At 38.0% G+C, this 27,823-nt stretch overlaps 1 protein-coding gene across 4 annotated transcripts; it reads left to right on the top strand.

The window, feature by feature from the left end:
• Positions 1 to 546: 546 nt before the first annotated feature.
• LOC134741001 (tubulin monoglutamylase TTLL4-like) lies at positions 547 to 27,564 on the top strand. 4 transcript variants are annotated; one of them, XM_063673723.1, is made up of 17 exons: positions 547 to 1,473; positions 1,718 to 1,926; positions 2,421 to 2,565; positions 5,479 to 5,692; positions 12,230 to 12,417; positions 13,222 to 13,406; positions 15,519 to 15,767; positions 16,093 to 16,367; positions 16,502 to 16,709; positions 17,556 to 17,682; positions 18,040 to 18,259; positions 18,864 to 19,013; positions 19,313 to 19,411; positions 19,559 to 19,766; positions 20,165 to 20,232; positions 21,926 to 21,946; positions 26,209 to 27,564. In XM_063673723.1, the coding sequence occupies exons 1-17, from the start codon at positions 1,100 to 1,102 to the stop codon at positions 26,653 to 26,655; spliced, it is 3,387 nt and encodes a 1,128-aa protein (XP_063529793.1). In that variant the 5' UTR covers positions 547 to 1,099; the 3' UTR covers positions 26,656 to 27,564. The 4 variants fall into 4 exon arrangements, with proteins under 4 accessions (XP_063529793.1, XP_063529802.1, XP_063529810.1 ...); XM_063673740.1 differs by having other exon boundaries at positions 558 to 1,473; positions 26,247 to 26,561; XM_063673732.1 differs by lacking the exon at positions 21,926 to 21,946 and having other exon boundaries at positions 550 to 1,473.
• Positions 27,565 to 27,823: the final 259 nt, after the last annotated feature.

The raw sequence follows: 27,823 nt of genomic DNA on the forward strand, positions 1-27,823 counted from the left end.
GAACCCTGTACATTACTTCCCTCCCGTGACCCCATAGGAATAGGATCTCAAGTGCCATCCCTTATCCACCCACTGGTTGCGTACGTAAGTACTGTAAATAAACTTTCGCTGTGACATGCGCAACTCGCAGAGCGCTCATAGTCATGTCATGTCTGTGAATTGCTGTAAATGTAAAATAATCAAAAATTTTAGTTAAAATTATGTGAACGAAACGCACTGGCGAATCTGTTGTTTTTTTTTTGTTTTTCAAAATATTCCTATGGTTTCCCACCATTCCCACCGTTTGTCAACGACTCTTTTGTGTTGCTGCCCGATAGGAATTCGACTCTGTAGTGTTGGTCAATAGGTTGAATTTAGGTAGCACAGAGTGATTATTGTGGTAGTGAAATGAGAATTCAAGGCTCGTTTTATGATTGGTCGTGATGGCTAGCAAAGGTGAAAATTTAAATGTCAATGTGAAAAAAAGACAAAGTAGTTTTTATCTCACTTGCCCTCGAATAAACCGAAGGCGCCAAAACAGAACAGCACATCATGTCAAACGGCTCTTCATGCTATTCGGCTAAAATGGAGATTGAAGAAGTTTGATATACAATTTCTTTATTTCTTTTTAAAAATTAGTAAATACAGTTTGCAATGAAGACCCAGATCAATAAATCTAAAGACTATTTATCACTTGTGCAAAATCGATATTCCTCACGTTGGCCTTGAATAAAATATTAAACGTAATCTAATTTACTTACACGTGAATAGATAGTTTTTAATGAATGGGTGCTATGTGTGAATCTCTCAATCGCCATTACTATCGCTCTTTAATTGTCGTTAGCAAGATGCCATAACGTGTTAAGAAGTGCGTAATTAGCGAATTGGTTTATCAAGATAGTGGATATTCATTATTTCGTAAATAGAACGCGATTTTCTTTCAATTTTGGCGGGATAGCTGGCACGTTTCGGTAACGTTGAATGGCGGTCTGTCATCTGTCGTCGGTGGACTCGGTGGCCTCAAGTTGAGGCCCTGAACACCAAAACTAAGTTTATGTCTTGCAATCTGGTATCTTTAAATTAGCAGTGCCTTTGTGAAAATTATTGTAGGGGTCGTTCGATGTGGACGTTGGATGATGCGTCAGGAGTAGGCGCGTCGGCTATGGATGGAAGACGCGTGAGTCCACATTACGAGGCGGGATTCGATTCGTGCGATCCGTTGGGGTCTGTGTTGTGGTCAGGAGGGTCGGGGCGCTCGGCGGGTCGCGTTCTGCGCCGTCGCTGTCGCAGCGAGGGCGTGGATCGGTCGCCGTACGAGGATGCGTCGCGGGAGCCCCTGAGATCGGCAGACGGGATTCCGCGGCACCGGGCGCAGCCCAACAAGAGTTTCTTCACGTTGAATAACTCGCCCGATAGGTACAACCACGAGTGCACATTACCAAGAGCGCACAACGGCGACTACCTCATGGCTCACGAACAAAATAGACACCATGGGTAAGTGACGCACACAACATAACCTAACGTGTTATGATTCAATCACAATAAGCATGTTTCTTTTAATAAACATTTCTAATTTCTTTACTATGTTTCTTCATTTGTGTTTGTTCTCATGTACAGCTTATTTTCAATATGACAGTACACATATATAATGTTTTCTAGACAGTGTTTTTAGAAAATGTTTATCAATATAAATCCTGATAATATTATTATGAAATGTTTAAATGATTTTTTGTTTCAGTTACCAGCCAAGTAGAGCAATGTTCAATCGAACAAGCCCCATCCGACCTTTAATGGTGACAACATTATCAAATTCTAAATTAGAAGAAACTAGGCTGCCAAAAGTAGAAGAACTCATAGAAAAATTAGACCATGACATGGTTGAATACACTGTAAAACAACCTTTAAAATCAATACTCAATAACCCTTTACCAAAGTCATCGCCACCAGGTACAGTTGTTTTCTTAATTTTAGAGTATTACACTAAACTTTCAATCTTTATTTAACATCTGTTACTGTTTTGTTCATTATCATACATCAGGGTTTTTGGTGCAGGAATGATGTCGTGTATTTATAACTTTGTTTATTGTTAAATAATTAACAAACTTTTAATTTAAAATATTTAGGTATTAAGCTCCAAATGTGCTTCGAAATATTAAAATAGTATCGGTTTTTGCATATGTTTTGGCTAGTGTGAAACATTCCCGCACCAAAAATCCTGAAGTATGTTTATCATACTTTAATCTTCTTTGTTGTTAAAAGACCATAATATTTGTCATTAGTTTTACCAAATCAATTATCTTTTTATTTGTCAAAATATCAGACTGCTCATATAAAACCAAGAAAGTAATTCCCATATTATCAGGGAAGTTTTATTTGTTTTAAATATGTATATTGTTGTTTATTGTGTCTATTTAAGAATATTTCTAAATTTGTTTTAATAGGTATACTCAAGAAACCGAAGGGGCGATCACACCAGGAGCCCAGGAGTAGTGTAGAAGGTCGCAGACGACAGAGAGCTGCCAGTGAATCGGACAATATTTATACCAACTTTAATAATCTTGGCTCTCCTATATCTGGCTATGATAGGTAAGAATGCTGTTATAATATTTATGTGATGTGAATGGGACCCCTATTACTAAGACTCCACTCTGTCCGTCTGTCGCCAGGCTGTATCTCATGAACCATGATAGCTAGACAGTTGAAATTTTTACAGATGATGTATTTCTGTTTGCCGCTATAACAACAAATACTAAAATTTAAATTTGTAGAGAACCCTCGGTGGGCGAGTCTGACTCGCACTTGTTCGGTTTTTTTAAACTGTCCCAACTAGTTGCAAAAAAACAAACCAAGGGACTATTTTTTATGTGCACGGAACATTTTGATAAATTTAGAATGTCCTATGTGTGTAAAAATATGCATATAACATTCCATCTCAGTGTGCTATTATAAAAACTTGACATTTCGAACATATACATACTAAAGGTCAACTTAACAAGCCCTGGATCTACCGGGCTAAAGATCAATTAGTAGATGGTTTTATCTCTGTAAATACTGTGAAGGGTAATTTAAAATATTTTAAATCCACAATTTCCGCAATTAAATTGGTCAAAACTTATATTGAGAGAGAGTAAAAGAGAGTGGATATTATTTCACTGTTATTAATATAAATTAAGGTTCAACTTCCTTGCTTTTGGTATATGAGGAACATTTTTTCGTTATGCAATCTGTTAATTAATTTTTTTTTACTTTTTATTTAATTTTAAATGAGCATATATTATCATAATATTGTCTTTGCTTACCGCGATAGTTACTCATGAAATAAAACTATAATAAATTATGTATGTTGTGGGATGTATTTTATAAATTCAATTTCCGCAATTAAATTGGTCAAAACTTATATTGCGAGAGAGTAAAAGAGAGTGGATATTATTTCACTGTTATTAATATAAATTAAGGTTCAACTTCCTTGCTTTTGGTATACGAGGAACATTTTTTCGTTATGCAATCTGTTAATTTAATTTTTTTTACTTTTTATTTAATTTTAAATGAGCATATATTATCATAATATTGTCTTCGGTTACCGCGATAGTTACTCATGAAATAAAACTATAATAAATTATGTATGTTGTGTATGTTGTGGGATGTATTATAAATTCAATATACGCGATATAATCCGTTTTCATAGTTTTATTTCATATATTATCATTTAATATAAATTAGTTTGAAACATTGCTTGCGTAATGTAATTTTTTTAAAGTAATTTTTTTTTAAATCATATGACAACCGGTCTGGCCTAGTGGGTAGTGACCCAGCATCTGAAGCCGATGGTCCTGGGTTCGAATCCCGGTAAGGGAATTTATTTGTGTGATAAACACAAATAATTGTTCCTGAGTCATGGCTGTTTTCTTTGTATATAGGTATGTATTTATCTATATAAGTATGTATATTGTCGCCTAGCAGCCATAGTACAAGCTTTGCTTAGTTTGGGGCTAGGTTGATCTGTGTAAGATGTCCCCTGATTTATTTATTAATTATACATACATATACATATGTGAGTCTTAGTGTTTCATATATTTAAAGTTGTCAAAGGAAAGACACAATATTTAAGACTATTAATTATAGTTAACAGAATAAACCTACTTAGTGAGCACGTACTATGCCATAAATGACATAATCAAGTTGGCCTCATTGACATTGAAACTAGCAATTACATAAAAACTAACAAACAGAGGAACTATGACGGAATTTCTTTTAATATTTTGGGTTAATAGTTTATCAAATCAAAAGCTACATTAAGTCATGGTTTCTCAATGTTATAACATTTCAGAATAGCCTAAAACTGAGCCAGGCAACACCAATTACATTTGCAAACAAGTATTATATAGTGCCATCTACAGTGGTGCTTCCCACTCCGTCCAGTACTGAAAGACAAGAAGTAGGAGCGCTATAGATTTACAATATTTGAAATTTCAACTGTCAAGTGCACCCATTTCAAAAGATCAAATGTAATTCACGGTGCATTAAGCCGGTGCGTCTTTTATTAATTAGTAGACTCGAAGTTTTGATGTAGGAGACTGACTATATATAAACATTTATGAATTTTATGATAGTCTTGATTTATGAGTGTAATGAAGAGTTAAAATATGATAAAGACTATCATTTAAGTACCAATATGAAAACTTACCTAAAAAAATATAACAACACAAAGGTAGGGTCACTGCATCCATGTTATTTAATTTAAGAATTAATCTTGTACCTATATGGTAAATCGTTAATATATATCTAGTTTTAGTATTTTTTATTCTATCAAATATTAGACAAAATTAGATATAAAAATCTACTATAACAACCTATTGAAGATTATTACTTTCACATTCTTGTAATATTGAAATAGAAATTGTGTGTAAGGTTTTCAAAGACTCATTCTCATTACAGAAAAAAACTATTCATGACAAGTATTAGTCTCATATTAATAGTGTCTTGGAGTTTTATAAATTTAAATAGTGTTATATTATAATTATGAAAACTTTTTTTTTCATATGTTGGCTTCGCATTGTCAGGTGATATAAGGAAAGAGCCCTTTATTAATATTTTTATTAAAAAAACCCATTATGAAATTATGTCAGAATGAAGTTTGCAGTGCATGTAAACACATGCACTGCAAACATGTGCATGTATACATCAGGTTAACTTCCATACAATTTTCAAATCAGCAATGAATATTCTTAGCTACTTATTTATCTGACAACCTTTATGCGTCCAAAAGGTCTTTATGCGCCTTTTGGACGCCAATGACGGATATATCGGCACCGCAGGTCCGACGCCAAAGACCGATTAATCCGTCACAGAGCAACATAGACCTACGTGCATGTGCATAAAGTTCAATTTCAGTTTTGACACTTCGGTGACGTGGCGTCCGAGTGACAGCTTTTGTGTTTGACACGGCATCGACAAGGTTAATAACTTTGTCTATTTGTTAATTCATCATGTTTGTTCCAGCCGCATATCCTACCTCTCAAGCAACAACAAACGTCTTAAGGACAACTCGGGCTGTGGCTACTCGTACGGCACGGCCCTGGCGTCGCTCAGCGCGACCCCTCGTAACAAAAGCCCCACCTTTCCAAGAAGATGCGCCTGTAAAGACGCACCGCCCAAGGAGGAGACCATGCACGTACTTAGGACCACTGCCATCAACAACCACCATGATGATGTGGTAAGTATTTGTTTTATTTGGAGATCCAACAGCTGTGACATTAACATAAAAATTATAGAAGATACAGGAAGGCAATTATAGGAACACAGGTAGTGACATGATACTAAATAGGTACTAAACTAAGGTTACGTACTATCGCAGCCACATATGTGAACAAAGCGAATATAAATAATACCTAAATAAGGATAATTTGGGAGTAACTAAAATACAAATTAACTTAGCAAAACATAATGAGGACTAAGGTAAAAGAAAGAAAATAATAAATAAGTAATAGGCATTCAAGAAGGCGACAACCCGCTCACTCAAAAGACTCAAAATATCACTCAAACTAACCTTCTCACGAAAGGTAGACAACGATAGCTACTCGGGTCGCTCAGCCTAGCTCTTAGTCCTAAGAGACCCACCTTCCCCAGGAGATGCGCCTGTAAAGACTCACCGCCCAAAGAGGAGACCATGCATGTGCGTAGAACTACTGCCATTGTCAACCAGCATCTTTCTATAGATAAACCGAATGGTAGATAGCGAGGACAACTCGCGTCGGTTGTATTATATTGATTATGATGTATTTTTATTTTTATTTGTATTTTTATTTGTTTTGTAGTTCGCAGTGCCTTGGTAGTAATACTGTAATGCTGTGTGTGAGTGTATTCAAATTAGTTAATTTGAATTATAAAATAAATAAATTATGCTGTCCTGGGTTCCCTATTGTGTTGCAGAAAATATTTTGACATATTTTTGTATTGCATAATGTTACTTGGCAGAAATGTCGTTTGGCGGAATTACCTTTCGCATACTGCTTTTCGCATAATTTCTTTCGCATAGAGTTTAGTGTCGTTTTTAATAATTTATTAATTCAATAAATAGGTTTTCATGGGTGGGCAAAGTAACCTTATAAGGGCTAAAGTACCCCGACCTTACGGTACTACATTGTTTTAATATTAAGGTTCGATTTTTAAATGAGTATTTGGTGTGGGTTGGTTCCCGTTCGCATAAATACGTCCGATTTAGTGTGTGCGTGTAGCCGTAGGTTAATTGTATGTCAACAATATGTTTATTTCCTTTATTTCGCAAAATACGAAGCATAGTTGTAAATAGAATGTATAACTTCAATGTTTATTAACTAGCGCCGGATCTGTTGCGTTAGTAACTTGTTATTTATTCTGTAATGGTAGTAGTATAAAATTCTTAACAAAGCATCTTTAAATATTATTTAAAAAATTACTGTTAGTACTCTAAAAAATGCAAGGCATTTGAGGAGTTTAGTATGCCACCAAGCACGTAGACCGTCTCGATTATTCCGATAGTACATAAAATATTGATCAATACGAAAGTATTTTCTTTCACTAGTACTAAATCTCATCTTTATCTCTTCAATACTTTTTTCTCAGACATGCAATGAAATGTCATCATTACGTGCGTTATAACAGGCTTCAAAGTATCACGTTTCGGCCGGAGCAAAGCAACTCGAGAGAACTGTAAAGGAATTTCATACAAAATTGAAGGCCTAGACCGGGAAGTTTTTTTTTAAATTTTAATGTAAACATGGCGTCTGTCGGTGTTCATGAACCAGCCTAAACAGCTGAATTATATTTTTTAATTATTTTTTTCATCTTTATAGGGCCGTATCTCCTAAACCGTGCGTCGTAGCGCAAAAATAATCAAACATAACCAAAATTTGCGGAGTTTTCGTTCCCCTTTTTTAACCCATCAAGTGGCGGTCATCCCGTGAATGGTCGGATTGAAAAGCAGTAAACTGGCGGCCCACTACTCACTAGTCGATTCGAAAACCAGTAAACTGTCGGCCACCAGTGAATGGCTAATGAGGTGTTGCCGTATTTAGAGGTGAAATTGAAATGGTTATCACTGGCGAATTTGGTAAGGTCAGTACCTGTTAGGGCCACCCACACTAGCGTCTTTTGAGCGTCGGCGGCTAGTCAGCGGTCAGCGCTATGGAAAATGGCGTCACTGCGCAGTTGCGCCAACGTTGCGTCGAGCAGCAGCTATACAGTTGACTAGACGCCGACGCTGTCCAACATGAGTGGTCAAATGCTGTAGTTACATATTAGAATTTTAACCTAGAAATGTGGCAATTTGGCTTGAGATTGTAGCCATGTCAAAAGATTTGCGATATAACGAGGAAACCCATGTGGATTTCTACCTTAAGTGGCAATTTACTAAGCCTAATAATAGGTCTAATCCATCCACAGTTATCACGAATTTCAGGAGGGACAAACTTACACACAAGTGCCAAACGTTTTGTGATTACACTGCTGTTATCGTGTTATTTTAGTGAGTCTATCTTATAAAGATAACTAATTTGTGTACACAGAGCTTACATGAGGCTTCAGTGTTTACCCATGATGGGGGCCTGTAAATACGCTACTTGAACCGGCACTTTAGAGTGCCGTATAAAGTTAATAACCAAAAATCTGTAACCTGGCTCGACATATAATCCGACGCAAAGTCGGCGCAAATATGACTTCTTTGGTTCCATTGGGCTTTAGTCTTTTGCGTCAATTTTCGATTGGACGTTAAATATTTTGTATGGAAAAGTACATTTCTTTTTGCTATTTCAAAGAAAGGCTCCATATCAAAAGTCGGTATCACCTACCTACTAACGTCGTCTTGGGGTGATTCTTGTCTTCAGAAAATGTCTTCATGATACACTCAATTTTTATAGATTTTAAACCACAAATTAATAGAGTATTAATAGAGTAACCGATCTGGCAACCGGTCACCACTCGTCGATTACACGGGTCCTATCTCACTAATATCATGACTCACAATCGACGGCAATCGAGCCAAGTCGGTTGGTGTGGACCCTCCGAATAAATAATAGCTCTGACGATCATTATCATACACAAAAAAAGTACGTGCCAATAAACTAGAAAGAGACAGATATAATGGCAATTAGCACCGTAATTAAATTGCAAAAATGAAGTGTCACCCTGTATATCAGATTGCCTCTACACCAGGGTGTGATCTGTCCGTGACATTAACCGCGCCCTATGGCATAATTAAAACGTCCTTATACAAACACGGTATAGTCTAGTTAATTTAACGTTATCAGCTAGCTTAGCACGCATTAACTGTTTCATATTATCATATAAAACACGTATCATCGTTCATAATCTGTCCGACAGTTCTATGCAACGTTTGTCGAAGCGACTCTTTATTACAGAGATTTATTGGTGCTAAATCACACGAAGTAAATTGATTGTTTAAATCGCGGAAGTTTAGGAATTTGCGTATATTTTCGGTGACGACGTTCTAATGTTTTTATAGCTCGTGATGTGTCCGATTGACTTGTGCAAGAGGTGACCATGCCCTAATCGCCGGTGACCAAACTGCACCGACGTAAAGTGGATAGTCTCAGTTTATTATTAGATTAATAGTTCAGGTGCCTGAAACCAACTGAACTTTAGATTCAAGTGGTCGTCGGTATCAACGATGTGCTCGATCAAACAGATGTTTAAAAAACTTTCAGTTTCAAACTGTCGGAAAGTAAGTGCATTGTGTGTTGTTCTTTGTTGATAAACAGTGATAGGTAAATACACGTTATTTAAAATTTGCGGAACAATATTAGTCGAGTCAACAACTTGCTGGAAGATAAGTAAGGATAAAATCGAAAGTAGAATATTGCATAGTAGCGCAATAGCGCATTGCGTATATTTTTTAATGTACGGAGCATGACTTTTGCTTCATTTCCGCCGGGGCTGTGAATGTGTAGAGTTATCTGCAATCTACATTTCATTTATCGTTGAATGGTATTCATTCTAATCTGTACTATACATTTTACTTTTTCTACTGTTTAATGTAACTTATACATACCCCAAAGCTCGCCTTTGTACCTAAATTTATATGAATTTCATGTTAACAATTTTTGTTTTGTACAATAAAGTGATTTACTACTACTACTACTACATACATTATTGTGTCATACTTAATAGCATATTAAATGCGGTGGAATTATACTTAAAAATAATATGAAGTGATTCGTACCATTGCAAAATACTAAATATTATATTGTTTAAATTACTCGTAAATTATTAAATATACAACTGTAATACTCGTTAGCTGTTTTCCTAAATTATATACTTACGCATTAACGCTTCTCATTATGACGTAAATAAATAGCTAAAGATAATGCATGATGCATGAGCAATGACACGTAGAATTTTCAGTTGAACGGCTAAATTCCTACATAGTATACAAACCCGCAAAGCGTGTGACCTGCTTTGAAAATATGGCTTTATAAATACATAACCCATAATCTTGGTCAACGGCCTTTTGACCTCATTCCTAGCAACACTTGCCAAGTTAACATTTGTTCGATTCTTCCGAACACATACCCATTCCAACCCATGCTGTTTACGTGAAACTACTTCCTATTATAAACTAGCCGTGAATCATAGTCCCAAATTAGTTGGTGTAGTGTTGCTTAACCCCTTCCTATTGTCTTAGTTAATTCGGTCCCCCTTAGATTATTGTGGCATCAATTCCTTTGGGCGCTGTGCCAAAAAAGCAAAATGTCAATACGATGCATTATCACTGTTACCAGCGTGATGATAACTGCCTCAGTCGCCGGCCCATAAACCATCCAAAGTGACGCCCCTTTCGATTTAAAAAAAATTCCTCGTTATCTTACCCATGTTAACGGTCCTTTAAACTATAAATATCAAAGAAGTGATCAAAAGTGGGTTTTTAATGTTACTCCCGTTCGGAATGTTGACCTGTTCATCAACCTTGACATGTTTGTGTTGTTATATTTAAAGCGGCATCCAATGTGTGCAAGGTGTAATACAATGAGTTTTTCTTTTAAATTTACCGGCAATGCCTGCCAAATTTGTTAGCGAAATCTTCCAGCGTGGTGCTCTTGAGTCACAACACCTGGTTTATTTCTGAACGCCGATGCTTTCATTCAGGCCTAAGTCCACACTTACCTCAGGTGCCGAGGAGCAGAGTCCTGGAGCGGCTTATAAAACACATTCGGAATTCGAATAACAAACTCTTTCAACACCGTTAGCGCCGCTAAATAGTTCTCGTTCCGCAATTATAGCCCTTAACACCTGAGCGACATGGCGGTCATTTCGTTGATAATTGAAAAAGTGAGTTTTTTTAAAAATTATATTATTGCCAAAACCTCGTGGTTCTCAGCTGTTTGTGAGTCGGAACACGTGTGTCTATTTTACGCGATTGGTTGATTTTACTACAAAAAAATACGCGATAAAATCAAGGTCAGTCTGTTAAGTCTCGTTTCTGTTTAAGGTAGGATTCCTTAACAATATTTGAAATCACTAGACTTATATTGACCGGGATATGGACCGTGATTACCTTTTGTTTTGTTTTGTCAATATAAGTAGTGAAACTAACCGTGAATAATTCGAAACTGTTAATATTTGAGTTTTTTTTTATTAGCATAGAAAACCGTAATATCGTAGTCACTGTTGAATTAAGAAAGTTCTTTACATTTCACATCGTCCGATCTTATCATTTCGTGCATAGATAGATAGTATAGATACTCGTAGATACATGTTTTTCTTCTATCATTAAGTGGTACAATAGCGTGTTGTTTAAGGTTATTGACTACAGCAAAACGCGATTAACGTCGTTAATTGACCAACATAGCCTATCGGCTGCTTTTTATAGCTGCTTGAACCCAGAAGTGAAGTGTAGTTCTTTTTATTACGTGTGCGTGATCTTTGAAAGATGAGTTTATTGAGAGATGAGTTTAAACTTTTGTAATGAGACAGAGAACTGTGATTAAACTGTACCGTATGTGTGGTTATAAGTATTTTAAATTAAAGTTTTTTTATACCACGTCGTTGGCAAACAAGCATACGGCCTGTCTGATGGTAAGCAGTCACCGTAGCCTATGGACGCCTGCAACAGCAGAGGTGTTACATGCGCGTTGCCGACCCTTTAAAAACCTGTACACACTCCTTTAAAAAAACAATTGAATTTGAAAATTAATTGCAAAAGATTAAGCATCCTATAGGTAAAATATACTATACCTCAATTATTAGTACTCAACATTCCAATTTAAAAAGCATGTAGGTATTAAAACTACTAAAATTTCAGTTTTAAATTTTAAAGTTTTTACAATTAATTAATTTGAAATCGAAATTAAGCATAGTCTTAACGTATTGATAGTCGTAACTATTGATTTATAGTGTATAAGTGTCAAATTAATATGTATGAGTCATTATGCTACTCGAAATAAACGAATAGACAATTAGTTACAGATTGATGTGTGTCAAGTGAATTGAAATTGAAGTCGCCGAGAAAAAATATTATAATATAGCAAGTTGAAAGTATTTAAACATTATATGAATCACTTTTTGACCTACCCTACCACTCCTACCAGCATTTATATTTCCTATAGTTAAACCAGATTTATTTAAATTCCGAATTCTGGTTGCTCTTACTTATTCAATCTAATTTAATATTTTTGTTTTACTAAAATCTGTTTAACCAGCATTCGTATTATAGGTAGGTAGGTACCTAAGGTTAATTTATACGACGATTTCATTTCAGAACCTACAGCAATCGCCAACCCCCACTTGCCCGGCCATCAGCCCGGCCCTGCCGGTGAGCTCAGTGACCTCAATGCCGGTGCCAAAGAAGGTTGTTAAGACCGGCAAGAAAAAGGTCAAGTCGAAGAAGATTAAAGTTCCCAAGGTCTCTCGTAACGTGTGCAATCATGGGGAAGATGAGGCGGAAGAGTGAGTGTTATTCATTTATTACCCCTATAATGTATGTGCTCCGAGATTAGCATGTGCTCCTAGTACCTGCTTCCTAAATAAAATCAGTGCCCCGTCTTACATTCAGTAGCGGGATCTTCCCTATCAGTTACCTTAGAAGGTTTTCAATACCGACCAGCAAAAGGTTCAAGTTGAAAAAAGTTCCCAAGGTTTCTTACATACAATCTGCAACGTAGGTAATATAAGGCGAGGCCCTCTCGTGGTGCCCGCTGTATCAAAAGTCGAAACGAAATTTAGTTTAGCTCCCTTGGTTTAGAAAAGTAGTAATCAATCTTAATTATTAAGAGGAAGAACAAATTTTTCTCACTATAAACACGGCCGAAGTTACGTTATTAACAAACCAGCTAGGAACACCTGTTATAAACAAAATAAAAATATCAGGCGCGAATTTATATAGCTCAATTACAAGACTTATATTGACCGGGATATAGACCATGATTACCTTTTGTATTATTTATGAGCGGTCAATATAAGTCTAGTGAAACTAACCGTGAATCATTCAAAGCCCAATTACAAGTTCACGTTTAACCACTCGGCCGTTTTACTTTATTCGTTATCATATTTTATCATCAAAGAAGCCTTAGCTTAGCCTCTGCGAAAGCTCTCTTATCATCGTCTAGTGCCCACAATACAATGCTTATTGAGCTTACCGTGGGAGGAGGTCAGGTCGATCTGTGTAAAATTGTCTTGTAATATTTGTTTTTTTTATTTATTATATCTTAGATAACAGTGTAGTGTTATGTTAATTGATCCCAATTTTCACAGCGCCCTCAGCCGCTCCCCCTCCCCCGACGGCCACACGGACGGAGCCTGGCAGATGGAGACGGACATCATAGACGTGCTGAAAGATAAACCACCCAAGCCCGACTCCGTCGAGAGCCCGCCCTCCGCGAAGCTTGCCCCGAAAACCAACGGGATTAGCGCGCCGAAGAAAGTTCTAGAAGTGAAAGGTAAAGATTACTGACTGCGTTTTTTCCATAGGATTTGTCAGGTTAGGTTAGAGGTTAGACAATGGTGTTGCTGACATCGACTTGGGGCAGGCGTGGCCAGGGACCGGACAACCCTTTCCGCGATAAAAACCTTTCAACGGGCGACACTTAAACACGGCTAACACATTGAAAGACTTTCCCTTTTGAACTGCAAGCCCATTCATACCCTTTCCTTTGACTAACCCTTACCGAAAAGGTAACCAAAAATAAGGCTAGCTCTTAATAAGGGTTACCCTTATCTTTAAGCGCTTTTTATAAAGGTTTCCCTTTGCGTGAAAGAGACAGGATTAGTATATATCTACGGTAGTGTATGAAAAGGAAAGAAAATACGTGCCTAGTCAAAGAACGCCGCCGTCGCCGCCGACGATCGCTCGGATTCGAAGTAATGTGTGCTGTATGAACAAGGTTGACGACTTAAATTAGCACGCTTATATGCTAAAAGGGAAGCCCTTTATAAGGCTAACCCTTATAAGCAATATGCAAGGTGTTGGTGAGCGGATGATAAGGGTTTTGTAAGGGTATTTGGGCTACCGATTACTCAAATGTGGTAGCTTTATATAAGGGTTTCTAAAACCAAAACAAAGGGTTTCGTCTGGCAAAGGGTATGGTGAGTTAAGCCTTATGCAATACCCTTATAAAACCCCGATAAGGGATAGCGGGCCGGTCCCTAGGCGTGGCTCACTCCGCGATATCGCCGCGTCGCTACAAGTACATACGGTCCAAACCAATTTTGGTGTCTAGCCATAGTATTTGCCGCTCACCGCTACGCTACGGAACGGACGCCTGCTCGCGCCACCTTGCGGTCATCTGTCGTACTACTCGTAATAGACGCGTTTTGTTAGAGAGTGAACCTTCTGTACCTAGTACTATTATTTATTCTTTGCTTAGGGTCGGTTGCACCAATCTGTGACCGTTATTGTTCGCTAGATTTTTATTATAAATAGTTTCATAGTCCAGTGCTGAATGATATTGATCAGTCCGTTCATTGTGGTCTCTGGCCTCTAATCGTAGGCAGGTAGGTTGGTGGGATAGTACTATGATACTTCTTCCTTAATATTGATTGCGGAATTGCGGATTCTATAAGTAGGAAGTCATAAGTTATATGATACTTTAATACAGTAAAGTTTTCATTTATTTTTCTATATAATAAGAAACGAATAAAATAATAGATTGATCAATTTTCACTTCCAGAAAAAAAACCTCCCTTCAAAGAGGACATGTTCTTCACCGCTTTGCATACGACAAATCCCTTCAAATATGTGCCAACTCGTAAAGGTTCGCGTCACATTTTTTCAGTTTTTAATGTATTTTAGCAAGTCCTAGTTCACTGTTATTATCGTTTTAATGTGTATAAAATTATGTATTTTTTATTTATATCTTAATGTATGAAAAAATCTAATGGGTAAGAAAAGGAAATGAATGAATTGTTTTATGCTTCAATATTGGAGATTTAACTATTGTGTACTTATCATGATAGGTAATAGAGTAGTAGTATGTATTATGTAGTATTGTATTTTAATAAGTGACAAATGTCACACACTTTTCGTGTTTCATCTTAACTTCGTCATTCGTTCATTTAAAATGTAATTTCTGGTAATGTAGGTAATAGTAGTAAAAGATCCCATAAATTTGTCAAATCACGTAGAGTCGTTCGGCGAAGTAGGAGGTGGTGGGAGCCAAGCAGTTGTCAACAAAGTTATAAATTAGGTCGGGACTGACCTAATATAACATACCTACCGAAACTTCGCATGTACGGCAATTATTTATTGAGAAGTAATAAACATTCGCAGTATATTCGAAATTTTGTTTTATTTCTAGACGAAGTTCTATTTATATTCAATTTCCGAGCATGACTAAGTAAGATACAGTAAATTTATGTATTCATAATACCTAAATTGCATCTTGTTACTTGAAAAATATTTCAGTGTGATTTTTGAGGTAGAAATAAGGATTCCTAACCTAAGGGTACCTAACCCTTCCTGAACCATGTAGTTTACCGATATTGTTATTTTTATACAGGCCAGCAATAATGCTATGCTCTTTTAGCAATTTAACAACATTTCTAAATTCCAGAATCACCTCTCTGCATACCCGACACAGCATCAAATTGCCTGCGTCAGTCCCTCTTCCCCCGCGTGCCGCCTTACCTCAAGTTCGTGAGTTACGACGAGGCGACGGCGCAGAAGATCCCCGCGCCCATACAGAAGCACCTCAAGTGGAAGCTCACCAGCATTACACCTATAGTTGTCAAGAAAACGCTTACCAATTCGGGCTTTCGGCTTGTTAAGAGCGAGTGTGACACGTCCGAATGTCCTCAAGAAGGTAAATACTATTTAATCATACGACATAGGTATACAATTTCTGTTATTGCGAAAGAGGTTGATAATGAGCAGCATAATGTACTGACCGCAAGTATAACCTTGCGGATTTACCATAGCAAAGTTATTAGCGTTAGTGAAAGAAAGAAAAAGTGAAATCTCTCGAGTTCGAGTGAGTCGTCTGCTCGTTTGCTATCACATAAAATAAAATAAAAATTATCGTCCTCGCTTTCGGATCGTGCGACAAATTGATGCAAATAACTTCTGGTCGTGGTCTTATCATTTTAACGTTTAGTGTAATGTGCTTATTTTGCTTTTTTTTTTTACAGAAACGGTAGAATGGATCGGCATATGGGGCAAACACATGAAGTCTTTAATGTTTAGGGCGATAAAAGACGGCCAGAAAATGAACCACTTCCCGGGCACCTTCCAAATCGGCCGCAAAGACCGCTTGTGGAGAAACCTGCAAAAGCTGGTTGCCAAGTTCGGCGACAAGGAGTTTGGTATCATGCCCAAATCGTATGTTTTGCCGCACGACTTGAAGTTACTGAAATATGATTGGGAAAATTATGCAGCTAATAATGAGAGGTGGATCATCAAACCGGTAAGATTTTCACTTGCCCTACCTTAAATGAAATAATTAATTTTGCCATTTTTTTACTGGAACGTAAACATCTCGTAAATTTCGATAAACCATATTATGTATACTCAAAAATTATTCCTTTCGTTCTTCCACAGCCGGCATCTGCTCGCGGCACCGGCATCAAAGTGGTTTCCCGCTGGACGCAGATCCCCAAGAAACGGCCCGTGGTCGTGCAGCGCTACGTGTCCAAACCGTACCTCATCAACGGCAACAAGTTCGACATGCGGCTCTACGTGCTCGTCACGTCCGTGCACCCGCTCAGGATATACTTGTTCAAGGACGGACTCGCCAGATTTGCATCAGGTAAACAATGTGCAGCGCTACGTTTCCAAACCGTACCTCATCAACGGCAACAAGCTCGACATTCGGCTCTACGTGCTCGTCACGTCCGTGTTCACGCTCAGGATATACTTGTTCAAGGACGGTCTCGCCAGATTTGCATCAGGTAAACAATGTGCAGCGCTACGTTTCCAAACCGTACCTCATCAACGGCAACAAGTTCGGCTCTACGTGCTCGTCACGTCCGTGTTCCCGCTCAGGATATACTTGTTCAAGGACAGACACGCCAGATTTGCATCAGGTAAACAATGTGCAGCGCTACGTTTCCAAACCGTACCTCATCAACAGCAACAAGTTCGACATTCGGCTCTACGTGCTCGTCACGTCCGTGTTCACGCTCAGGATATACTTGTTCAAGGACGGACTCGCCAGATTTGCATCAGGTAAATATTGTGCAGCGCTACGTGTCCAAAATATACCTCATTAAGTAACATCAACAGATGTAAATTAGGCACTTCGATTCGATTCGGGTGTTCGATTTATGAAAAAAATGCAGAGCACTTTCCAGCATCTTTGAGAAACATGTGGTTCTGGCGAAGAAAAACATAAAGCATAAGAATTACTGTTCAAACAAGAGATTTGAAACTTAATCTTACCTTATAAAACGAAGTCCCCCGCCGCGTCTGTTTGTATGTTCGCGATAAACAAAAACTACTGAATGGATTTTCATGCGGTTGTCACCTATCAGTAGAGTGATTCTTGAGGAAAGTTTATGTGTATAATTTGTTAAGGTTTTGTGTAACCCATGTGAGCCCGGCCGGGGCGGGTCGCTAGTATGTCATTTAAATAAAAGCACTTTGTATTTTCCAGTGAAATACAATGATGAGCTGACGTCACTCAACGATAGGTACATGCACTTAACCAACTACTCCATCAACAGGCTGTCCAAGAACTACACGCCCAACGAAGATTTCGCGGCCTGCGAGGGTCACAAATGGTGAGAATATAGTTGTAAGAAAGAACAATAGGGTTGATTAAAAAAAAACAAAGTTAGGGACATGATGATGATTGTGTGAAATGGAGTAAAAGTATTCCTTTCATAATTTCTATTCATTTTATATATACCGTTGATACTTTTACGAAAAATACGACTAATAGTCAGAAGTATCCACTGCCATTACGGGAAAAAATGTGAAAAGGTGTGTTGGCTGATAATGCTAATTATGAATAGAGAGGAGTGTCATGTGTGAATTATGTTATATCAAAGCGTTTAACAGTAATTATTTTTCTTTCAACATATTATACCTTATCACGAAAAAGATGAAGGCGATTGATTCAAGAAATAACATTTCAGGACGCTTCAAAGTTTGTTCCAATACTTGAAAACTGAGAAAAACGTGGACACTGACGCACTATGGAGCTCAATGAAGGACCTCGTTATCAAGACTGTGATCTCTGGCGAAGCTAGCATCAGTTCGCTGACGAAAGCCAACATCACTTCGCGGTACAACTGCTATGAGCTCTTCGGGATCGATGTACTGCTGGACGAGGATCTGAAGCCGTGGTTGTTGGAGGTATGTTCAGTGACAGACGGCACAATTTGATTACTGCGCTTGTTTGAGGCAACTCTGTAATTTTCAGTTATCAGGGGTCTACGCATTCCAGCCAAAAACGGTCTTTAATATAATGTAGTTCTCTATAAACCTCACTTACAAAAGAGGATAGTCCCGTGTAGTAGAAAATAAAATTTCGCATTTTGTTGCCAATGTCTTATCTTTACAATACTGTATCTATCTATTGTAGCCTTTATAGCACCAGTTTTTGGACAATTTTTTTACACTTCTCATACATCTGCTCTTTCATGCTTTGTCATACGCATCGTCCTTCCATTCCATGTCATGTGTTGTTTGTCACAACCGCGGGTAACGCGGTTATCACAATGACACTAATCCACTGCGCTGCGGAAGTATGCTCGTAAATAGCACGCTTGCGCTCGCACACCGAAACGTGCGGATCCGCATCCGATGTGTAGCTGTAGACCGCCTAATTCTGAATAATGCTCGTACAAGATCGAGGTGCGCGGTAAACACCACGATCATCGTTCGCATAGAATCGTTTAATAAGTTGTATATCAGATGGATGCGGCAAGGTAATGGTTATACCTGTTGGTGGTCCCAGGTGAACATCTCGCCGAGCCTGCACAGCGCGTCGCCGCTGGACACGCACGTGAAGGGCCCGCTGGTGCGCGCCGTGCTCAACATCGCGCAGTTCCAGGTGCCGCTCAGGGTCAACCTCGACATGCTCGCCAAGGACCGCCCGCACAAGCTGGTCACTATTCCTAACCATTTTATTTAACATTATACACTCCATTTTATTTTAATTCGAAAATGATTATGTTATTGCTACTCAGAATCACGAGCTCTTTCGATCCTATATCCATTCCGGTACCATTTTTATAGACTGTATGACGGCAACGGAATGGTCGGAACGGAAAGTGTATGGAAATTTTAGGGCACTTTTTTCTATATTATTATTTTATCTTGATGATCACAGTGAGACAGTGACACACTTGGTGAGATTTTTTATGTGATGGCATTTACAAAATAAAATGTTTTTTCTTTGTTTAGGGTGGATTACCTTACGACAGCAGATTATACACGGTGTATTTGTCGAAAGAAGAGAGAGACAAGCATATTATTTACACTAATATGGAAGAGAGGGATTTGGTAAGAGTCTTTTCATTTTACTTCAACGGACGTCTTCCCTAAATAACGATGGTCAAATTTACCCTTAAAATCTAATCTGAACACATTGGTGGTCTTTTTTTGCTGCAATAAGGTTTGCAAATAATGGTTAATCAACTGATATTTCAGTACTTACGCGATATCCTGTCGACGCTGACGCCCGACGACGTGCGACACCTCATCCAGGCAGAGGACGAGCTCACGCAGTCCCAGGACATGGAGCGGATATTCCCCACGAAGAGCACCCACCACTACCTCAACTACCTCAGCGGGCCGCGCTACTACAACCGGCTCTTTGACGCGTGGGAGACGCGGTACGGCACCAACAGGGAAGCGGGTAAGATTTAACTGTTATATGGGGACAAGTTTCGAGATTGTCTGTGGAGTTAATCTAGTCCTAAAAATAAACTACGTATCCCTTACCGATCGCATCTAAAACTTTTTTAACTAACTTAGCGGGCCATGCATGCATGAGAATGAGGTTCCTTTGGCGATTGAGAGACGATTTGGCATAAATTTGGAAACATGTAAGCTACATAGCAGAATTAAGTCGGTCGAATTAAAGTTGATCTGTGAGCTCACCCAGTATTCAAATGTGAGGCGGATATTCCTAACTATAACGACTTGTGACACGGCCTTGGCGGACTTAGATATTATTTCGCCATTGAGAGGCTCCTGTGTGACAGTCGAGTGAATCCTCAACGATGACTAGAGATGGCACACTTACCGTTGCAGGGCTGCTACTCCTGCGCAACCTGTGCGACATCGGCTACCACCTGGAGGTGCCGCCCGTGCCGCTGAAGGTAACTATGCTGGCGCAGGCCGCGCGCACGATAAAGCGCCACGCACACAGACTGCTGCTATATCTCTGGTCGTTTGTGGTGTGGTGACCCTTGTACACCATTCTTAGCGAGTGCCGTAGACTTCAGTTAAACATATTTACATATTGCCGAAGCTATAATGCTGGACGTCTCTTAAACGTGAAATATTTAATGAACAGTTAATGTTTTCCAGTACGATTTTGCTAGAATTGGAATTCTATGGCACTCTGAATTTGTCTTTAGGGCTCTGTTATATTACTGGAATACTGCGCAGACAAAAATTAATCAGACATAGGTAATTGGCAACACTTACTCACTGACTCTTTCACCTTACGAAATAATACGCGTTTATTTGTTTTATAATGTTTTGCAATTTGTCATGAACCACTTTCCAGTTGTATTGCAAAGTCCCCCTACTCCCCCGCGGTAATATGACTTGGGAAATTGGTATTTATATATAGTCTGCCAAACGACTTTGTCAGTAGAAAAGGCGCGAAATTCAAATTTGCAATGGGACGATAACCCTTCGCGCCTACATTTTTTAAATTTGACTCTTTTTTTCTACTGAAGGAAATGGCTTGACAGACTTTATTTATGTTTGATTACTACGGAATAGAGAATGAGTTAACAGTGAGCGGCGAAAAAGCGGGGATTGTTAGAAAAAGATTATTACCTACTCAATAGTGTCTCCTCCTTTTGCCATTAACTGTTTACTGTTTAACATGAACTAAGTGTACGGTTTACCAAGACATATTGAAATACTTAACATTTAGTTGTTTCCAAGATTAATCCATTCTCTATACTGATTGTGATTACTATTTGACGGCATTATGTCTGGATCCGATTGGAATGGTACTTAAGGTGGCGTCACTTAGTATTTTCTTTTGCAATCTTTACATGGCTAACAAATATTTTGTCATAAAATTCTCATTATGTCAATGTCGTGCTCTGTAAAGATTGCAATCTTCATTATTTATGTTGGTTTGGGTTTCTTAATTACGTTACCTTCTTATTATTTACATTTGATAAGATATTATTACATATTTATATTTAAGCGTGTATTTTATATATGTATCACATTTATAATGAGAGATACTCGCCAAGAGTGATTATTTTGATTTTATTAGGCAAAAAATTTAGGAAATTAAAGAAATGACAAAACTTCTGTGAGACACAGACATATTAAATATATTAATAAAATACGTGAGTGACCCGTTATTATTAATATAATTAAAGAAATGGCTTGGAACTCCGTTGTATACCACGGAGTCGGCATTTATAATGCCAAAAAGCAACTATTTCGTTACGATTATAGACAAATGTAGAAGTATAACAGTTTGTGTACAACAAGAAGTTGCCGAATGTTGAACCATAAAATATTTTTATGAAATATTAACTTCAGGTCCTTCTTATAAAAACTTTTAATACGCAGCAGAGACCTTCTTTCAGATCCTTTTTAAAAAGATGTTTCCGCTTGTAATACTAGTTATATATTTTTATGAAATAATCCCCAGAACGATGGCTGTAGTTAACTTTATACTGTTGATATCTACTGTAGATTTAATCCATCCGAGCGGATGATTAGCTGTATAGACCAACTCAAAGAGTAAAAGGTGTTTATGAGGTTAGAGTAGAAGTTTTAGACATTTCAGAACTAAAATGCTGTGCATTACAGGGAAAATCCGGAGTTAGTGTGGTGAGAAAAGTTTTTACGATAATCGAGCATGTTTTTACTATATTTCTTATATCGATCATATGCTTTGGTATACTAAGTCAATTGTAACTGAATCACGAGTCACGATGCAAAGCGGCATTGTTTTTCATTGATTTTTCATTTGGCGTCTGAAAGTGTGAAATAGGTTTTAGATACTTAACGTGTTTTTGATAAGAATGTCTATCGAAGTTGGTTTTACTGGCGTATTCTTGTTTTGTGGTTGTTGACCTACACATTAATTTTAAATAATTAGCTATGTTTTGGGTTTTGACTACTTTAGACCCATTGACAAAAATAAGATACAAGGGTTTTTAAATTTTATCTAGTTACAAAGTTTCCGTAAAAATATTATAAGTATTTAATCAAGGTCAGAATTTGATGACTTCGGTGACTGTGAACGGCATGAATTAAAAAACCGGTACATTTGGAAGGAATATATCGATGCCGCGGGAAACAACTTAACCGCTCGATAGACATTTTTTACAGTTTGAAAGATTGCGCGTGCGAAATAATATAGGTTCTAGGATAGTCAAAACTCGGAAAGACTTTCCATGCCAGCTGCAGAGGCGGCTCCTAGCGAGAACAAAGCTAACGATTGGCTTGGCATCTCTTTTCATAAAAATTAGGAAAGTAAAACTGCACAATACATATTCAGTTTCACTTCAATATTGTTTGGAGGGTTCTTTGACAGCTAGCATCTATTAAAAAATTTAAAAATACGGATCCACAAATTGTTCATTGGTCTGTTGTTTTTTTTTTGTTCTGAGATGCAAAACTCTCAAATTACCCTTCTTACAAGATTTTTCAATCAGTGTTGCGTCAATTAAAAATAGCGAAAGCATTTTGAAGACATTTTCACACTAATTCACATCAATATTCATTAATTGATTGGTTTGTTTAAATTGTTTATTGACTGGTCATCAGGGCAAAGTGACAAGTGCGCTTAGGCGCGCCTACTTGGGTTGTAAGCACATCGCCCACAGTAAGTGCGTAGAGAAACGTGTACAGTGGTACGCCAAGAGTGAATCCGAAATAGATTTTTTTTATACGTAAACGTGTCGGTGTACCCAATAGGGATGCTATAGACGAATAGTAAGACGTTGACGATAGCAGTGGAAATGTTGGTAAGCTAGACGCATAGTTGAGGGGAAAGTGTATAGACTGAGTAAAATGCGACGTGAGCACTCGCACACACGTTCACAACTGACATTTATTGTTAATGTGTTAAATTTAAAGCAGACTTACTTGAATTATTTTTACTGTTACATATTAAAAATAAGTTGAAGCTTCTAAAATTAGTACCTAGGTATCTTAATGATTACGGAATTACAATTCCGGTTCTTGTTCTTATTTGCTAAATGTAAATCCAATAAAACGTGGTATTAAACTTTGTGAAAATGTGTGTGGGTTCGATACCGCTCGTTTATGAAGTTGACTGACGTTACTAATTGAAAAAAAAAGGTATCATGTACTGTCGTCAAAAAAAAGCAGTAACTATGTATGAATTGCACACAGAGTTACTGCACTGCAACTTTTATGAGCAGTATGAGATACGAGATTTTTTCAAAGTAGCGACATTGTTTTTCTCTGTTTATCTACTATGCTAGAACGTTGTAACGAGTATGTGTTCGGTTTAGAGCTAAATAGTATTTTTTATCACAACCTTGTTCATTTAGGTAAATTTTGTAAATGTTTTAGTTCATTGGAACGTTCCAATAAATCGACATATTGCAGTACGTGAATCAAATTGGCTTCACAAATGCATAGGACTACTAGGTTCAAAATCACCCGGTCCGAATAGTTAAAACAGATTTGAGCAGCAGGTGTACGTACACTTATTGCGTTGATAATGACACGACATGTCGTGAAGTGACGTATTATTTAACTTGCCGTTATCGACGCGAAAAGTGCGGTCATAATACTATTGCTTGCTGGCCCCAAACAAAACTGTTAAAACTAATAAGCAGTTTGTATGGATCGTCAGTCTTTAATTTATAATCCTTGTGGTTTAATATGGTTCACGTACTCTATGACGTCCGGATTCCTGCATCAACTCCTGAAACTACTTAGACCAAGCGTATACTCGCGAGTTGCGATTAAATAAACCAGTGTTTTGAATCTTACAAAAGCTTAATTCATGTATACCAGAACAGCTATACGTTGTTCGGTTACAAATTTATTTGCTTAAACTTAGAAACCTGTGTCACAGTACTTCAGCAAAGTTTCAAGTTTATATTGGTAGTTGTTACACGAAAATAGATAAAGAAATAGCTCTTAAAAGTACTTACTTAACAAGAAATGCCATATGATACCGTACTTGATTACGCATGGACCGAATGAATGTTATACAGAATTTTATACATAGATAATTGTACAATAATTGGTGCCTTATCCTTTTATAAAACTTTACCCATGTTACAGTATTTAGGTAGGTGAAAATATTATCTAGTATGTGTAGATTATTATGTAAAACTGTATGTTGGTTTTAGTAAGCTACTATTTCGGAAATAGATTTTAAGATAAGTCTCAACGTGTCACTTTTACCAGGTAAAACAAATTGATTATTTTAATATATTTATGTCATTTTTTCTAGTCGCTAGTAAATAGGAATACAGATTGTACAATAATCCATATCTATAATGTATGTACTTTACTGTTGTTCTCTCATTACAAACATTGGAAATAATTATAGGTCAACATACTTAGATAACTATTGTTTAATACATTTATTATTTTATTATCATTATAATGTACGTAGCATTTATTTACGCTATATTCTATGCTTTTGCTATTGACTCATTTTTAAGCACATTCATTACCTTTTTGCATGAGTTTGGATATGTTTTATATTTTGTACCTAAACTTAAAGAAATTGAACACAACTTTAACGTCAAAATACCAAATGAATTTATTTCCTTGCAAAATATGGCACTGTCCATACCGCTATCTTTTCATTTCATGTAACCTAACGTGTGTGTTGAAGTTGAAGGGTGTGTTTAATGCCTCATCCAAGAATCTGATACACTATTATAGTCATGGTAAAAATTGCGTAAATTGAGCCGTACAATAGCTATCAATATAAATATGGTTTGTTTGCATGCTAAAATATAAAAAAAAAAAAAAAACATCCATCTTTGTTTTTAGATGCCTTAAAGAAGCGCTTTCATATAAAAAACATATCTGCTTTATTTTCAACCTATCACTGTCGTGTGTCCGATTCTTGGCCGTGGATGGCTGCGGCGTTCTTTTAATCCTTTTTTTTTTCAAGTAACTCGTCCCTTTCTTAACTAAACTGACTGTTACGTTGACTACTATCTAAAAGAAAGTCGCGGCGAATTGCTGTGTGCCTTGTTTAGCATGGCGTGTAGGAAAGGGACAACTAACCTGGCACCATTCGCTCGCGGTATGTGCTGATCGTCCAACGCTCTATGAATAGGCATTCAATTTATGTTCAAATCCTCGATATTTCACTTTTATATTTTGCCAAAGCTATCTGCACAATCTCTAATACTTCGATATGCAACACATTTCCTTTTACTTAGTAGTTCAGCACGTGTTACGACGTAAGCAATACCAGTTAGGGCAACCCACACTAGCGTCATGAGCGTCAGCGTCTAGTCAGCGCTATTAAAAATGACGTCGCCGTGCAGTTGCGCCAACGTTGCGTCGAGCAGCAGCCATAGAGTTGACTAGACGCCGACGCTCGGGAGACGCTAGTGTGGGGTGGCTCTTAAAGTTTTGAACATGCATTTAATGTCTTGTAGGCCTCATGCGTATTTAGTAGTATGTACTTAAGTATTTGTCACCACCTAGAAAGTTTTAAATCATAACAGAAATCGGGATCCATTTGTAAGCCATCATTAACAACTTCGTAGATTCAGCTAAAGCTACTAATCAGATAATTAAGATTAGTCGTATTTAATGTAGTGTCAGTTGTCCTTTCTAGTCCAAATATATTGTTTTGTTCTCCAATTTTTGTTTTCATAGAATTAGGCCACGCCCATGAGTATTGTCATCAGCACAAATATTTAGAAACGACGCGGAGCTTTACGGTCTTCAGATTACTGTCTCGAACGTATTATTTTGAAAACGTATAATATTATTATAATAATACGCCAAGTGAAGGTAGAACGTCAGACAGTGGTCTCGAGGCGTAAAGCAGCGTTGTGAGCGAGTGAGTAACGGTGCGTCCCGTCCCCTCCCCTCCCGCCCGTCCGGTCCCCCCCGCTCCGCCTGTGTTGTAGCGAGCGGCCGTGGTGCTGAGCGCGTTGGATCGTTGCAGAATGATGTCGACGCTCCGTCACCGCCGCCCTCCGAGCGGGCGTCCGTGCCCTCCGTCGCGAGCCCCGCGGCCGAGAGCGGGTCCGCGGGCTCGGTGGGGGCCCCCGGGGCGGCCCGCTGCGGCGACGCGCTGCTGCTCCGCCCCGCCGCGCAGCAGCTGGAGTCGCGGGCCTAGCGCCCCGCCGTGTTCGCGCAGTGTCCGCGCGGCCGCTACCGCCGCCTCGCCGCCTGCCGCCAGCCCGCCTGCGAGCCCGGCTGTCGATCTCAACAGGAATGTGCGCTCTATCGGAGTGCCGTCGCCAAGGCCGAAGGTGCCCGTCGCAACCGCCCCGCCCGCCCGGGCGCCGACCTCATACTCATCTTCTTCAATTTCGCCCGTGCGTAGTGCGCCGACGGAGTGTGGACTCTGAGCCTTCGACGAGAGAGCTTAAATTTGTCGTTAGACTTAAATTAGCCGTGTAAGATTTTCTTTTCGATGTGTTGTATTTTCGATCGAGCTCCGGTTTACATTCCCGTCTTGAAATCTCTCATCCCTCTATTTATGGTGTAAAATATTAGAAAGATAAGAATAAAAAAATCGTAAAGTACCTTAATGCCCGTATCCTGTATGAAAAGACATAGCGTAGGTTGTCTGTTTAGAATGTAATTGAGAAGAAAATATAGGTGTAAGGCTGAAGGCGCGTATGCTCGTACTGGCTTGCTAATTTTTTGTAGAGCGAGGTCCAAGCTCAGAAGAGTACGAACCCTACGTCTAAATAAATTTCTATGAAATTGATACCCGTAGCCTTGTACTGAAGTTATTTTCCATTAAAAAATGTGTAATATGGTGGATGTGAATTTAGAAGAACTTCGTGATTTTAAAATGAAAAATAATGAGAAAATTATAGTAGGTATTTTCTAAATTACGATGTGTTCACTGTATACCTAGTGTTGCTAGAGTAGCTTCTCGGGGCGAGCCCGGACTTATTGGAATCGTGTTCAAAGTGTGCGATAGATTGGAAACCTAGAGTAAAAAGAGAAAAATTGACGGATACAAATTATTGGTAATTTTCATTCCTTTAACTTGATTTTTGCTGTTAATTTAGGTATAAAAAAATTAAATCAATTGACGAAATTAGCAAAATGTACTTCATATGTAATATGATCCAATGATTTAACCGTTAATGAAATTTAAATTATTCTTGATGATTGTAATTCCCAGTTTGTTTTAATTCAACTACGACATTATTTATGTTGTTTTGTCAATTTTTTTTGATGCTTAATCTTATTACAAGCGATGTAATTTATTTTTTGTAATAAATGGTCGGTTTGTCAAAGAATGTCGCGACGACATCTACATTTGCATTAAAGTCATTCCCAGTTAAAATATACATAACAATATACGTAAAATCCATCAAGTCGCCTATTTTTAGCCTCCCTACCTCTAATGGCTTTATGGCAAAATAACCTGACACTCCTGACCCAATAAATATAATTAAAGATGAAATTGTCACCTATGGTTTTTATTCACTGTCAACAACAAAACAATGGGTAGGGTATTTTAATGTATAGCACGTTTAATGTCCAGTTATAGAACGT

This window comes from Cydia strobilella, chromosome 1 (assembly GCF_947568885.1).
Source record: "Cydia strobilella chromosome 1, ilCydStro3.1, whole genome shotgun sequence".
Lineage (NCBI taxonomy): Eukaryota > Metazoa > Arthropoda > Insecta > Lepidoptera > Tortricidae > Cydia > Cydia strobilella.

What these genes read in the sequence shown, in the direction of transcription:
- LOC134741001 (XM_063673723.1), top strand. Translation starts at nt 1,100, where the DNA reads ATGTGGACGTTGGATGATGCGTCAGGAGTAGGCGCGTCGGCTATGGAT. An exon ending in CCTATATCTGGCTATGATAG is followed by an intron (nt 2,566 to 5,478) that starts GTAAGAATGCTG and finishes TGTTTGTTCCAG; the next exon opens with CCGCATATCCTACCTCTCAA. An exon ending in TGAAGCCGTGGTTGTTGGAG is followed by an intron (nt 18,260 to 18,863) that starts GTATGTTCAGTG and finishes TGGTGGTCCCAG; the next exon opens with GTGAACATCTCGCCGAGCCT.